General features: G+C 43.1%; 1 protein-coding gene across 4 annotated transcripts in view; it reads right to left on the bottom strand.

Moving 5' to 3' along the window:
* Ust (uronyl-2-sulfotransferase) overlaps nucleotides 1-15,318 on the bottom strand; it is a 295,264-nt gene that overhangs the window by 155,739 nt on the left and 124,207 nt on the right. Inside the window, exon 1 of one of the 4 annotated variants that reach the window (XM_039081060.2) lies at nucleotides 1,322-15,318. This exon is cut by the window's right edge and continues 596 nt beyond it. Within the exon in view, the coding sequence (XP_038936988.1) occupies nucleotides 1,322-1,390 (69 nt within the window). The 5' untranslated portion in view covers nucleotides 1,391-15,318. 4 annotated transcript variants of the gene reach the window in all.

The following is a 15,318-nucleotide window of genomic DNA, read 5'->3' on the forward strand; positions in this document are numbered from 1 at the left end:
AGAGAGTTGTGTGTGTGCGCACTCGAGCATGCCTGTTTAGGGACAATGTGTAGTCAGTTATCTCTTTCTAGCTATAAGAGTCTAGGGACTGAACCCACACTGTGTCAGGCTTAGCTTGGCTACGTATGGTCTTTACTTGCTGAACCATCTAACTAGGCTTTGAAGATAAGTTTTAAAGAAACCTATGAGACTTGACAGAATCCTTTACGTCACTGGAATTCCCCCAAAAAAGGGTGACTTAGCCTTTTCACTAATAGCTTCTTACTGTGCCATAAAAATATTTTCTTATTTTGTAACTAATTCTAATAAAACAAGAGATAAATATTTATTTCGTTAGCAATTGGGAATTATATGCATACTACATATGAGTTACAAAATATCCTATTTGCACAGGAGTAATTCAAATCACTTGTGTTTGAATAGTTAAAATAAAATCAATATTTATATAATTAAAATATAAATTCTGATGCTCTCAACTTGTTTTGCATATACCCTAAAACCCAAGATTTCAAATAAAGTAAGCAAATAGTTAAATATAATAAGTACAATAAAATTTTCTCTTATTTGAAATAACGGGGGCTGTCTTTTTCATACTCACACAATAAAAAACAAACGATAGGAGCCTCCTAGTCTCTAAGATTGTGAAATGGGAATGTTGGGAATATTTCTTCTCTTACAAACTGAACAGAAGCAGCAACTGGCTTCCAATGCATAATGACCAAGTTATTCTTTTGTAATTGAACCAAACATTACTCCAAATTGTATATTCAGCTATCACTTATTTAAACTGTATATAACTAAAGTATTTAGTAACAAGGGCACACTTTGCTAGGAGTAAAAACCAGTTAACACAAAATTTCAGATAAATCAGGCTTGAGCCAAATACACAATACACACACGCGCGCACACACACACACACGCGCACACACACACACACACACACACACATATGGACTTGGTGATGCATGATTCATTAATTAGTGGCATTAAGTAATGGAATCAGGTCAAGAAATGTGTTAGCCAGCACATTCCCATCCTAGGGCTCCTTAGGCATGGCCAAATTGCAAAACCTTCCTGAGAGAGATCTCATACTCTCAACAGGTACTGGAGCCAACCTTAAACCTAAGAAAAGGCTGGAGTGATCAAGAAATGGGCCTGCTCCTTTTCTGCACATTAAGAAGTCCTTGAAATGAAGTGTCTCTCCTTTGTAATGCAATTGTTCCTGCAACCTTATGTCTTATTGATCTCTTTAGAGAAGAAAAGCACCCGTCAGCCTGTACCCTCCTTGAATTACCACGGACTTCTAATGAGTCAGGTTCACCTGAAGGGTACTTTCCCTCTTAGGCACTGTGGTTTCTTCGAGACTGTTTCTGAAAGCTGACACCTCCATAAAGCATCCCGACAGCGCTTTCCTGAGAGAGAGAGAAATAACGGAGTAACTTCCAAATTATGATGTGCATTATGGTTTCTAATTTCAGTTTTTCTGTAAACACTGCTTTCGGTTCCACTTTGGTCATCACGACTCAAAAGTACGTTTAAAATATTGTCAATTCCACCGCTGGCCGGAGAGAATGCAAATTAGCGTACTGGGGTTACCAGGCAGGGCGAGTTTTCTAGAATACGCTGCAATGAGCACATGGAAAAAGTTCTCTGTATGATATAATTTTAGTGTGCAAACATGTGTGTGTGTGTGTGTGTGTGTGTGTGTGTGTGTGTGTGTGATTCTGCTTTAATTTCATTCTTGGTTACCCAACTACAATAATTTAAAGAACCAATAAAGGTCAAAAGTCAGATGCTAATACTCAGTGGCTGATAACCAGGGTTGTTAAAAGATAGCTTCTCCCCTTAGAAATCACAAAACAGGCTTCCAGACAGCATTGGTCCTCTTGCCCAATCAGATTCACCTATGAATACAGGTCTCCCAAGAACGAAGGTCTCACCAGACAACTTCACCTGCCCACATCTTGATTTTGGACCTCCCAGCCCTCAAACCTAATAGAGTACTTGACTTACCCGGTCTCTGAGACTTTCTTAAAGAAGCACACAGCAGCCTCAGACCTCACAGGAAACCCAGACTCTGTTTTGGTATTGTAATTCTCTGGCGATCTCTTTCTATTTGCAAACACACATCCATATGTGCCAAGCCCACTCACTCATCCAGTGCCAACAACGGACCCAGCATTCACTCGCTGTGAATGGATTACCCTGAGCATTGTGTAAGGCCCCTTTCAGTCACTCCTCTCAACAACCGTACCCTGTTGGGCCTTTTGTCTCCATTCCACACAGGAGAAAACAGAGAATAATAGAGATTCAGAAATCAGGGCCAACTCCCACTGTTAGCAAAGAGACACGAGTTTAATCTGAAGGTTCATTAAGCTTGGGCGGCAAAGTTCCCACTACTGCTGTGGCAATCTTGAGGGGAAAAAAAATCCACCTCACTGACCATCCTATACACCTCGGTGGCCACTGAACAACCCTCACAACGGCTCTATGGAGCACATAGAAGATACTTATCATCTCTGTTTGTTTTTGCCTATACTGGTAGTATTATCCATGATGCTTTTAAATAATGATACAGAATCATATTCTAAGTCAAAAGACCTGAACTTCTCAAAAACTCATACTGTGCCCACCGCTCTTACCACACAACACTCCAGTGGCATAATCTTTTTAGCCATGGCGAAGGGGGGTATTGGGTTTTAAAGAGAAAGAAGCAAGAGATGAAGTTCAATGTGAGCCAGGGTTTATGACTCTACATGAGAAGCAATGACCTCTCTGGACATCCCTGGTGATCAGTGTCTTTCCGCAACACGGATCCTAGCAATCTGCGATAGAGTCACGCTGGACAGAGCTTACACAAGTGCAGACTCGCTGTGGATACCTCTGATTGGCAGGTGAAAAGATTCCTCCAGGTATATAATTAAAACATATTTTCAAAGCCAAACAGAAGCACAAAACATGTTACAAGCCCTTAAGGAATAATATGGATTAGCAGTGTTTCCCATACATCGGAATCGTGTGCAGAGGCTATTACTATGGGAGATGGCATAAGGTCTTAATTGATTTGTGTGTGTGTGTGTGTGTGTGTGTGTGTGTGCGCGCGTGCGTGCGCGCACGTGCACGTACTTGTGAACATGCACCGGTGTTTGCACATCCATACATGCTTTATGGTTTTGCAAGTTGCAGTCAATAACAGGAGTTCAAAGTTCAAAGGAGTTCGATTCCTCCAGGACCCAATAAGGATGCAATGATTGTTGGGGTTTAAATCTCAGCCCGAGTCCAGACAGAACACACCAAGTCAACATGGTTCCACATGGAGAGGTTTAATGAGAGAAGAAGAGTAGAAGAAGAGAGAAGTAAAGGCCAGCCATGGCCATGTGGGGGGAAGTGGGGAGGGGAATGGAGAGAGAAGGGACAGGGAAGAGGGCAAGAGAGCAGAGAAGAACAAAGAGCAAGAGAAAGAGGGGGGGCAAGCAGCCCCTTTTATAGTCAGGCATACTTGGCTGTTGCCAGGCAACTGCAGGGCGGAGCTTACCCAGCTTTTGCCAGGTAGCTGTGGGGGTGGAGCTTAGACAGAATACCTACACTCCCCCATTTTAGTTTAATTGAAAAAGAAAAATTAGAAGGGTGACGGTGGAGCAGGAATAGGGTCGTCCTGATCTCTGACTACTTCCTGCTTGCTTTAGGGTGACGTGTCTTTAGGGAACCTGGAAAAATGGGTATGGGATGTTTGTCCAGCCTTTCTAGGATTTAAATTGGGGACTTCAAGCTTGCATGACAAGGGCTTTTAACCACGGAACCATCTAACTGGTCCAAAGTCTACAGGAATTAAATCTGTTTTTTGTTTTTGTTTTTTTGTTTTAAACATGATCTCTTCTTGAAGTTGGATGGCTTCACAAAGGCCATTTTTCTCTTACAGCAAATGCCAGAAGTAAATGGGTTTCCAATTTCAATCACTGAAGGGAAAAGATAGGAGGCCAAGGGGGATCTAGATGTGACGTTGGGACAGTCCAGCTGGCTTCATCCTTCTTACTCTACAGCTCAAGGAGAGGAAGCTCTCATTCCTTCTTCAAACCTCTCCACCACTGAAGAAGCAAGAGGTAAAATCTTAAGGTTAAGGTGAGGGTGTGAGTTTGAAAGACAGTTAGGGATGGTCCCACCCAGCTAGCCTTTCATTAGACTTAAACATCAGAAGTCAAACAGCCTTATCGCTTAGAGTTCAGGCTAGTTCACCTGAACAGCAGGCCATCTTATTTATTAGCAAGATATCCCACTCAGAGTCCTGTGAAGAAACAAATAGTTCAAAGGTACAGGAAAATAGTCATCTGGTCTTTGTTCACGGGAGACACCCACAGCACCCTACTGCTCACAAAGCACTCTGCTCCTGTCCAAAACAATGACTGTCACAAACACACCAGAGACATTATGATTTCTTCCTTTTTCAAAGCTGTGGAAGTCTGAAAAACCAGCTAAAATTAAAACAAACCAAAACATGTTTTAAAGATTAGGAATGGTTGTGGGTGCTGGGAGTTGAACCCAGGTCCTCTGTAAGAGCAACACATGTTCTTAACCACCGAGACATTTCTCCAGGTCCTAAGCAAATATTCTTATTTATAGAAAAATGAGCCTCACTTTCTATTATACATAACATAGATGCATTTATTGGACTCATATAAAGCAATGCTAAAACATTGGGACACCCCTCCGAAGGATCACGCTGTTTTCCTATGACCACGATTTTGTCATCTTCCAATGGATACCACTTTTCTGGAGGCTGATTTATAGTTTGTCATCCGTGATGAATTATTTCTCTGCTAGTGAAATGAGTCAATTCAAGCCAGATTAGATTAGATTAAATGCAGGTTTACAGGGAAGCTGCTCTAGGGCAGGTGGGTTCTCTGACTCCAAGGAAGGAGGCCAGGGAGGTCACCATGGGAAGGGAGAGAGAGAGAGTAGAGGAGAGAGAGAAAGAAAGAAAGAAAGAAAGAGAGCATGCATGCCAATAGAGAAAAGGAGAGAGGAAGAGAGGGAGGGAAGAAGGGGGTAGACAGAGAGAGAAAGAGAGAGACAGACAGACAGACGGATGGACAGATAGACAGACACGGAGAGACAAACAGAAAGAAAGAGTCAGAGAGAAAACAAAATGTCTGGGTTATATAGCAAAGAGCCTCTGGGAGAAGGGCAGCCTAGCCTAGCCCCTGGACTGGAAAGTTCAGGGTTGGGGGCAGGGTATGCCAGGAAGGAACTGAGGGATGCTGGAAGAACCTGGAGGCCAGGTCTGCCTTGATATACTAAATATGCACTTTGGTCCCTTATCCCAGGGTCCAAAACCAACAATCAGCACAAGTGAAGTCGAGCTACTTCCTATGCCATAAGATGGAGACACCCCTCCCCCGCAGTCTTTGTTGTATCTTACGTCAGATTTGAGGGACACTGGATCTGTTGAACTATAGGCCAGGGATGTGTTCCTGGACCTCGTTAAGAGCTCTTTACCTTAAACCCATTCCTTCTGGTTTTATAGACAATTTCCCAAAGCCAGTGTCCCTTGTGACCAGAATCAGTCTAGTTATCCCTTCAACCTCTCAAGATCATTCTAGTTCATGGACAGTCGCCAACTCAATGATGCCTCTTCTCAATCTCAGAACCACACGCTGCCTTTCAAATGCAGGTAGATCATAGCTTGCTCAGCTCACTGTTAAGGGCTCTCTCTGTTCAAGAAGATGCTTAGTGCACTTGGGTAGCAGGGACTTAGTGGACGGCCCCGAGAGACACCCGCCAGTGAGTGTGAGTCTAGCATATGGCCCTGGAGTTCAAACTGAAAAAAGTTAGGCACCGCCTGCAAACTCTAAACAATTTTGTTTTTTTTTTTAAAGATTCGTTTATTTTATGTGCATGGTTGCTCGGCCTGCACGTATGTCTGTGTACCATATGCATGTGTGTTCTTGTACCCCTGAATAGGGTTCCGGACTCTGGAATTTGAATTATAGATGCTTATGATTGATTGCCCAAGTGGGTGCTGGGGACCGAACCTGAGTCTTCTGGAAGAGTGGTCGGCACTTTGGGGGACTGAGTCATCTCTCTAGCCCCTCTGAACACCTTTGTTTCTAAGTGATCACAAAATGTTAAACTATGTCAGACACATATGCACTCCTGCTGGACGGTGGTGGCCCATGCTTTTAATCCCAGCACTTGGGAGGCAGAGACAGATGGATCTCTGTGAGTTTGAGGCCAGCCTAGTGTACAGAGCAAGTCCCAGGATAGCCAGGGCTATAAAAAAACAAACAAACAAACAAACAAACAAAGCAAACAAAAAAACAAAAACAAACAAACAAAAAAAACCAAAAAAAACCTGCCTACAAATCTATCTATCTATCTATCTATCTATCTATCTATCTATCATCAATCCATCTAGCCCCCACAATTTTTGCCACATTTGTTCACTAAAGTAAACCTCAACATGACATCACTCTAAATGCAAGATAACAACAGGCTCAAATAATAATATATTTCTCATATAATAGTACACTCATTAAATATCATGCTAACATAACACAGAGTATTCGCACTAAAAACTGAACTTAAACATAACGGTGAAACACATGTGTTAATATCATTAAGACTGCAAACCAACCACAGTGTCTATAGCTAGTACTCACTCACATGACAATATTTGCCACATGCTATTACATGCCAGGTATGTGTCCTACAGGCTGGTTACATGAGGCTAAGTACAATAACGACCCCCAGTCATGGACTTCATATCATTCCAAATAATACTAGAAAATCAGAGTCAGAATTAGGAAGACATAAAATGAATGCTGTCTGGCGATTCCATCACTCTTCATTAAGAGTAAGAATTTGGGGACTGGAGAGAGGGCTCGGTGGCCAGGAGCACGTTCTGCTCTTTCAGAGGTCCTGGGCTTGCTTCTCAGCTCCCGTGTGTAGCAGCTTAAACGTATTTATAACTCTAGCTCCAGGGCACTGGACACCTGCTCCTGGAATCCAAGAGCAAATATGCTCACATGCATGTGCATGCATGTGTGCATGTGTACATATACATAGGAACACACCAATAAAAAAATAAAATATTTCTTAATTTTTTACTTTTTGAAACTCAAATGCAATTTAGTCATACGGCTGGAGAGATGGCTCAGTGGTTAAGAGCACTAGCTGCTCTTCCAGCAACTCGGTGGCTTGCAATTGTTAGCTCCAGTACCAAGGTGTCCAGCTCTTTCATCCGGTCTCTACAAACACTGCACACGTGTGGTACAGAGAACACATGCAGGTAAAACACCCTTACACACAAAATAATAAAATAACTTCTAAAAGCCGACTTCAATAATATAACCGTAAGCCACAAAATTTAATAGTTTTTTTTTAACTAGCATAACAATCAGCCTGAAATATTGTGGAATAAGAAAGATTCCAGTAAGAATAGCAGCCAAGAATAATAAAATATCCAAGACTAACCTTTTAAAATAAATTTACCAAATGTCCCTGTGTGGGACCCAAGAACTCTGCGACCAGCAAAGTTTAGGGAATAACATTGCAGCTCTTAGAAATTAGAAATAGAGTGAGCAGATGGTGATTAACCACATTAAGAAGTTTTTTTGGATACTACGGTGAGTAGACAAAGTAAACAAACAAACAAGGAGGACGAGGAAAGAAGGAAGAAAAAAGAAGAGAAAAGAAAAGAAAAGAAAAGAAAAGAAAAGAAAAGAAAAAAGAAAAGAAAAGAAGACTCGTGGCCAGTTCTTCCCGGAAAATCAGTCTGCAAGTAAGAAACGGCCAGAAAACCAGAGAGTGAACCTGAGGAGGAGAAAGGACGCAGTAAAAATAAGTAAGCTCGTCTCCCAGGACACCCATCTCCAGGATGTGAAATCCACGGAGTATCTGGATGAGGATGTGAAAATGACACACCCTGGGCTTGAAACCATCAACTTTCCGAACACTAAGAATAACAGCTTCCATAGAGACAGATTGGATTTTCAGATAAAGCACCTAGAAATATTCTTAACAGAAATGCTGAGAAATACAGTAAAATAGATGAAGACTTTCACAGTTTGCTGGGGAAATGGCCCTGAGATAGGGGGCAGGAACTGCTCAGGGGCGCTTGCCTGCTTGCTTGTCTTCCCAGCCATGCCCACCTGACAGCCAGCCACGCCTACCCCACCACTGTATCACATTTCGGATGCAGGAAAGAGACTGCCCTAGTGATCTCCTGTTGGATGATTACAAGATGGAAACAACCTGGGGGCCGTGAGCTAGCCCGTGAAGAGACCTCTCCTAAGAGTCAGTGGGCTCACACAGGGTCTTCCAAGAAACAAAGTCTAGTATGTGAAGCTTCTGAGACGCTGGGGTTGATGACTGTTTTTTAATCACACTCTCCTGTTCTGATTAACAGATTTCCAACACAGAATTCTATATCCTGCCAAGCGTCTGTTGAAGGTAACAATGAAGATATTTTCAAGAAATAGCATTTCAGAGAATGTCATGCTAATCTCTTTCCTGAAGGCTGAGAAGAGGAAATAACACCTAGAAGGCAGAATGATGGCCCCCCAAGAGATATAGTTCTCTAAACTTCTAGACTCTGTGGCTAGTTTATAAAACCCTACTGACAAAAGGGACTTTGCAGTTATTTCCATGAGGGATTGGTGGGTGGGAAGGGTGTCTAGGTTACCCAGGTGGGACCCTTAAAATCACAACGGTTCTGGTAAAGGCAAGAGGAGCCAACAGTCAGATGCAGAGATTGGAAGATGCTACACTACCGGCTTTGAAGACCAAGAAAGGAACTGTGACCTAGGGAACAATGGTAACTTTTAGAAGCTAAAAGAAATCAAACAAGCGGATTACTCCCTCAAGCTTCTAAAAGGCGTGCAGTCCTAGCGACATCAGGATTTTGGCTTTTTTGAGACATGTTTCAGAATTATGACCTCTGGGGCTGTAAAACAATAAATTGTGTTAAGTTACTGAGATTGTGCTGATTAGACTCAGCAGCAGAAAGAAACTAACGTGACTTTCTTTTTTCAGAAATTCTTTTCCTGGGGAGGTATAGATGGCATCTATCCCTTCCTTATGAGGCCCCAATGGCGAACCAAGGTATGATATGATCCCACAAAAGGGTCCACTAGAAACCAAAGAGTCCTCCGGGCTTATTTACATAGCACGGGGGAGGGGCTACTGGAGGGCATGCAGGCGGGCAATCAGTCCTCAGGTGGCTGCACCAGAAAGTCTTCACCCAGCATGGAGCTTACCCATAGAGCTGTTCCTTTTCCTTCTCACTTCGCCTCGTCCAGCCTACAAACCCTAGGACATCCCCCAAACCCTGAGGCTATGTACAGTTAGGGCATAATAAAAGTGACTGGTAGACTCTCAAGGGAGGGACCAATGACCCTCTTGACCAATGACACACGCTCTTCCAGAAAAGGGAGAGTGTGGAGGAGAGGGTAAGGAGAGGTCTCAGGATGCACCTGAAGCAGTTAGTTAAGAATGGGGCCGGAACAAGAGAGGTCTCATGAAAGACATCATCAACTGGACGTCCCATAATCGATGTGGGCAACAGAAAACATTTTATAACTGGGGAAGACTTAAGGATCATTTAGGAATCGATGATAATAAATAAAACAAACAAACAAACAAAAAAAAAAGCAAGTTGAACATAAGGACAAAGAAGAAACCAAGAAGGGGGCTAAGTGGCTGTAGTTGGAACCACTAAGATGATTGTTCTGATGCCCCTTGTAAAGCCCAGAGGTAATTATTATGTTGCCCAAGAATGGTGGTATGAGTTTTCCTCAACTAACCGAAGCAATTTTTTGGTTAAATATGCTTTCCAACAAATATGCAATTTCCACATGTCTGTGTTCCACTGTCCAAGACAGGCCCAACCCTATGGCCCACTAAAGCTGCAGCTCTGACTGGAGCTGCTGGTTTTGTTCAGAGTGCTGGGACATCCTAAGGATGAGATGAGGTGAGAGAGCAGGTGGGAGCAGAGAGTGGACTCCCACAGTTGTCTTCCTAGGGCCATACATGCACTACCATGGTATATGTGAATGCGTATTCATTCACACAGCATTTAAGATTTAGAGAACGCTGGACCGCTTCGCAGTGGTAACCAGTCCTTTGGGAATGAGGTAATAAAACAGAAGTTACGTAATACAAATATTTTTAAGATTGTGGCTGCCCAGAAATTTTTAGAAACGATGAAGATACGTTTAACTTGGCATTAGGTCACTATGGGAGAAATGGGTCCATAATGTTCTTCTTGGGAACACATTACATGCCCATAAAATGGACAAATTTAGAGAAGGTTTTGTGTCTGAACTTGGATACATACGTCCACTGAAAGCTGACCTCTGGTGAGGCATTTTGGCTGGTTCAAACACTTCCACATCAATGTTAAGAACAGGGATGGGTGTAAAGGGAAGGGCTATGGGTGACTTTGGGAGGGAAACGGTCACTCTGTTATGTAAGGCTGACCTGTTTCCCCTTGTGAAGATTATTTTGCCTTCCGAGCTCTGAGCGACCCATCTCACGAAAACTCCAAGCAGAGAGTTCACGACAGCCCACACTGGCCTTGGAGGCTTTTAGAATTATTTGAAACTTGAAATGTTCAAGTCACGACTTTTCTTATCATTTGAAACGATCCAAACAAGAAAGAGAGGAAGGAGGGCGCGGCGGGGACGCCTTCAAGGTCATGCTCATTAGAGCGAGGCTGATTCCCCCTTCTTCTGCCTTGTTAAGCTCTTTCTCTGTACCTAATATATTTACCACGAATCATTAAACACAAACCTATTATTCTATGCAACTGGTTCGTCTACAAAACAAAAAGCAAGTTCACATCTGCTTCTGCAGCTTTCCTTTAAAAGGTACTTAAGGTACCGTTCGAACACATGCTTAAGAAACAAAAATCTGGTGAGGGATTGTGGAAGGCCGTGCTCAGTGTCCTGACCCAGCATCAACAAATAACTAAGAGTCCCAAAATGTTCTTACGTATTAGGAGGTCTGCTGCCTGCCTGTCAACTGCTTTGAAAAATCCAAAGGAAATGTGTTGATTAAACGGAAGGTCGGAAGCAAACTGAATTATCAGGGTCTGTGAGGAGTTTTGAGGAAACCCCCATATCACCAAAGACTCGCTGCTGAGTGCTTACTACGTGCCTGGCACATGCTAGGTGTTTTCCAATTATTTCACATAACTTTACACCCTTGAGGCAGTCACTCCCACCTTATAGACCATGGTTCTCAACCTTCCTAATGCTGCAACTTCTCAATACAGTTCTCATGTTGCGGTGATCCCTCCCAACCATAAAATTATTTTCATCGCTACTTCCTAACTGTAATTTTGCTACTTCCTAACTGTAATTTTGATACCGTTGTGAATCATAGTGTAAATTATCTCTGTTTTCTGATGCTCTTAGGCAACTCTTGTTAAAGTGCCATTCTGTCTTCCAAAGGGGTGGAGACCCACAGGTTCAGAGCTAGAAACAGGGAACTGAAGCTCAATGAAAGTCTCCACTCTAACTAGGGAGACCAGAGGAGCAGACACATCATTGGGATTTGAACTGAGGGTCTGAACCCATTTCCACATTGCCCGGCCTCTGTTATTCCTTAGTATCAGGGCAAAATAAACAAGTCCCAACCTAGAATCCAACAAGTTAGCCTGGTACCGTGTTAGATGCAGATGATGCCAGTTTGTGCTCATTTGTTAATCTGATTGTGGTTTTATATTTAGGAGGCTTTGAGACGTTAAAGTTCCCTAAAGAATTTTCCTTCCTTTGGCCTTTAAGAGGAGAGTATTATAAACTCGAGAACTCCAGTTGTGAAAGACAGCCAGCACAGAGGACACTGTTGTAAGACCCAGGAAGGCGGGAGCTGGCCACCTATCAAGAGTTACACCGTGGCTGGCCGCAATCCAGCTTCGCCAGGGATTGGTTTCCTTCTCCGAGGACCTCATAGACGGGAAGAAAACAAGGTGGGCGGCTGTGGCAACAGGTTTGGAGGCTTGGGGGACAGAAATAAGAGATGCGTTATTTTCTTGAATCTCAGCCCTCATCTTCCAAGTATAAGGTGATTCTCACCAAAGAAGGGAGTGTGCACGTTCCTACGTGCCTGCGTGCGTGCGTGCGTGCATGAGTTCTAGTAATCCTGCCTTCAGGGAAAAGGCACTTTCTAGACTCAGAAACCTCCAAACTGACAGAAGCTTGGCCCAAAAGTACGAAAGTAATTGTGCTCTCAAACCCTTCCGGGGACCTACCCATTACAGTTATAAAATACTTTGGTTTGATTTTACAGACTCTAAGAAAACAATGAAATTCAGTTCTCCTTACTCCAGAACTGTTTAAGTCTCACAACTAATAGAGTCTTACAACTGAGGGAGATGTTGTTCGGGGGATGGGGGGTGGGGAGGGAAAGGTGACAAAACAGAGACAAGGATGAAATCTTCCCTAAGGTTTTGGCAGTTGTGTTGTTAAACGCTGGGCTGAGAAGTCTGCTGAAATAAATCCATGTTCTTTAAAAGGTCAAGAGACTTTGTTTCTCTGTTACCTTCCTAGCCCCGCCCCCTGAGGCAGAAAGTCGCCTGGCTTCAGTAGCCTTCTCTTAAATGAACTGTTGCCCAGGGTTCTTTTTAGTAAAAGAATATGATGCTACAAGACATATCCTGTACATAAAAAAAAAAGGCAGTTTGAACAGTAGAAATTAATTTTAAATACAAACTGGAGTGAGTGTTGGGGATAATAAACCAGCAAGAGGCTGATGAGATGGTTCCGCAGTTAGGAGCAGTGGCTGCTCTTGTAGGGGATCCGGGTTCAATTCCCAGTACCCACAATGGCAGCTCACAGTTATCTGTAAGTCCAACTCTAGCGGGATCTGACCCACTCTTCTGATCTCCGTGGATCCTGGATGAATCTGGCGCACATACATGCTGGCAAAGCACTCATTGACATAATCAACAACTAAATATTGATTTTAAACGATTAGAAACTCTTTATATAAAACGAGTTATAAGGAACAGTAAAGAAGGGAGGTTGAGGACAAGCTGAGGTCTGAGTAATGGTAAATGTTGTTAGTGGGATGTAAGACCATGCCAGGAAACTTGGTAAGGTAGAACAGGTTGAGACTAGACACTTGAGGGTAAGGTGACTCCCAGCTCCCTGCCAGACTCCTGACCCGCTCCTCACATAAAAGAAACGTGTCCTATGGTCACATAGGCCTAAAACAGAGTTCTCCATGCTCATGAGGTACCTAGAGGCCCAGAGGGCTTAGCCAATAAGCTTCCCTTCCCAGACATTCCTCCTCGCAAAAGCTGTTTAATCTTAGGCCTGCCCTGAGAAGTTGGGTATGGTACATTACTCTTCATCCATTTTCTGCCACGAACAACCAATACACATTTAAGCACCATGGACTGACTTTCTTCAAATATCCGCTGTGGGAAGCTGTGGAGAAGGTGTTTGACTACAGAGCCGCAGCTTAATTCTCTCACAGAAGGCCTCTCTAGGTTCTCAGCCACAACCGTTCCCAAGCCTGCCTCCACCAAGCTAAGGACAATTACCAACTGGGACAAGCTGGAGCACCCCCTTTCTCCCAGGCCTGGGCTAGACCCTGTCCCCAGCCTGCAAGCCCCTGACTCCATTCCCTGCTCTTCTGGGACCCTGGTCAAACCCTAATCATCTCTGGCTTTTCCACACCTCAGACTATGCTTTCCCATCCCTGGAGCAGTGTTTCACAGATTCCCTACCACCCAGCACCCACCCCTGCCAAGGGTAAACGCAGTCAAACTCCCTGTGTTCCGCCTCCCCAAGAGGCCGTGCTCTATGGTACACCAGCAGTTGTTTGGAAAAGTTATACCCTGTGATAAACTTCTAACGATGGTCTCATCATTTCTTAAATGGAGTAACACAGAACATCGCTCGGTAATAAACGTTATTATGGCCTCTAAAGATTAAACACAGCCTGTTTATATTTCTGCCTAGTACTGCCTTACCAATGTCCAAAACACTGGGTGGTTTACAAAGATCGGATGTGATTCCCTCATTGGTCAGAAGGTCTGAAATGAGGTGCATGCCGAATTTTCTACACTTTGGGATCTCAGAGGAGCAGGCTGTTAAAAGTCCATCTCTAGGCTGCAGGGATCCCAGGTAAGACTGGGGAAAACACATCACTGTCTAGTGTATTTGTGTCCCTCAGCCTAGTCTCCCTCTTATGGACCTTCAGTCATAATGAACTTCCAGTCTGTCCTAGCCTCATTTTATTATGCCTGCATAGATCAACTTTCTAAATGAGATCACGTTTGCTAGCCTCAAATTCATGATGAAACTATGGAGGGCGATGAACTTCTGTATCTTCCTGCTTTGGTGATACTTGCCTGCAATTCTAGCTCCCAGCAAATGTGATCTTATTTAGAGAGAATATTTACCAGATAAAATAAAACGAGAACAGGCAAATTCTATTTGCATATATTTACACGAATAGTATTTTCGTTTCAAGAATAGATTAATACATGACTCATATATAGTGTTATTATATAAGAAAGTGGTCTGAGATGCAAAAGTAGACATCAGTTATAGAGCATAACCTGTAACCTTGGACATAAACCAGAACTCACGGGAGCCAGCTTTAATGGGTTTTTGAGCTATTCTAATTTTTAAAGAGAAGGAAACTTCTTCTACTTTGCAATTACTCACAAAGCCCTGAGAAAAGAAAGTGAGAAAAGAAGGAAGAAGGAAGCAAGAAAACCCTAAGACCCATTATGAGATGTTAGTGTTTTTTACATTTCCTACTTAAACTATACAGTACTGTTTTATCCTAAGAATAACAGCCGTTCCATGAAGCCTCAATCACTCTGAGGCATTTACAAAAGACTGTGACCCAGAAAGAAATGAAAGAATGGCAGAGAGTTATTCCGTGGTGTCCAACACAAGAAACTGGACACGTATGACCACGGAGAGTTTGAAAGGAGGCCAGTGCAATTAGAGTAGAGGTTTACTTCTTGAGTTCCTATTTAAATGTTAGCAGCTAGTAGACTAAATGGTGCAGGCCTTGGGGAAAGGTTCATTAGTGAAATAATCAGCCATTGTTCTATTGTCCTGCATATTGATCACTGCAGTAACCAAAGTATCACATCGTTCTTTCCAGAACATCTCCAGAAGATAGAAATGAGTGGAAATACTGCCTTTGCAACTTACTCTTTCTCTCCCTCTCCCTATCTCCCTCTTCTTCATGGTGCTAAGGATTGAACCCAAGAACTTATACATGGTAGGCAAGCACTCTATTGCATCCTCAACGTTCTGTGTAGTTTGTTTTTAACTTACATTGAGGGGTATT

The sequence above is a fragment of the Rattus norvegicus genome, chromosome 1 (genome assembly GCF_036323735.1).
Source record: "Rattus norvegicus strain BN/NHsdMcwi chromosome 1, GRCr8, whole genome shotgun sequence".
NCBI lineage: Eukaryota > Metazoa > Chordata > Mammalia > Rodentia > Muridae > Rattus > Rattus norvegicus.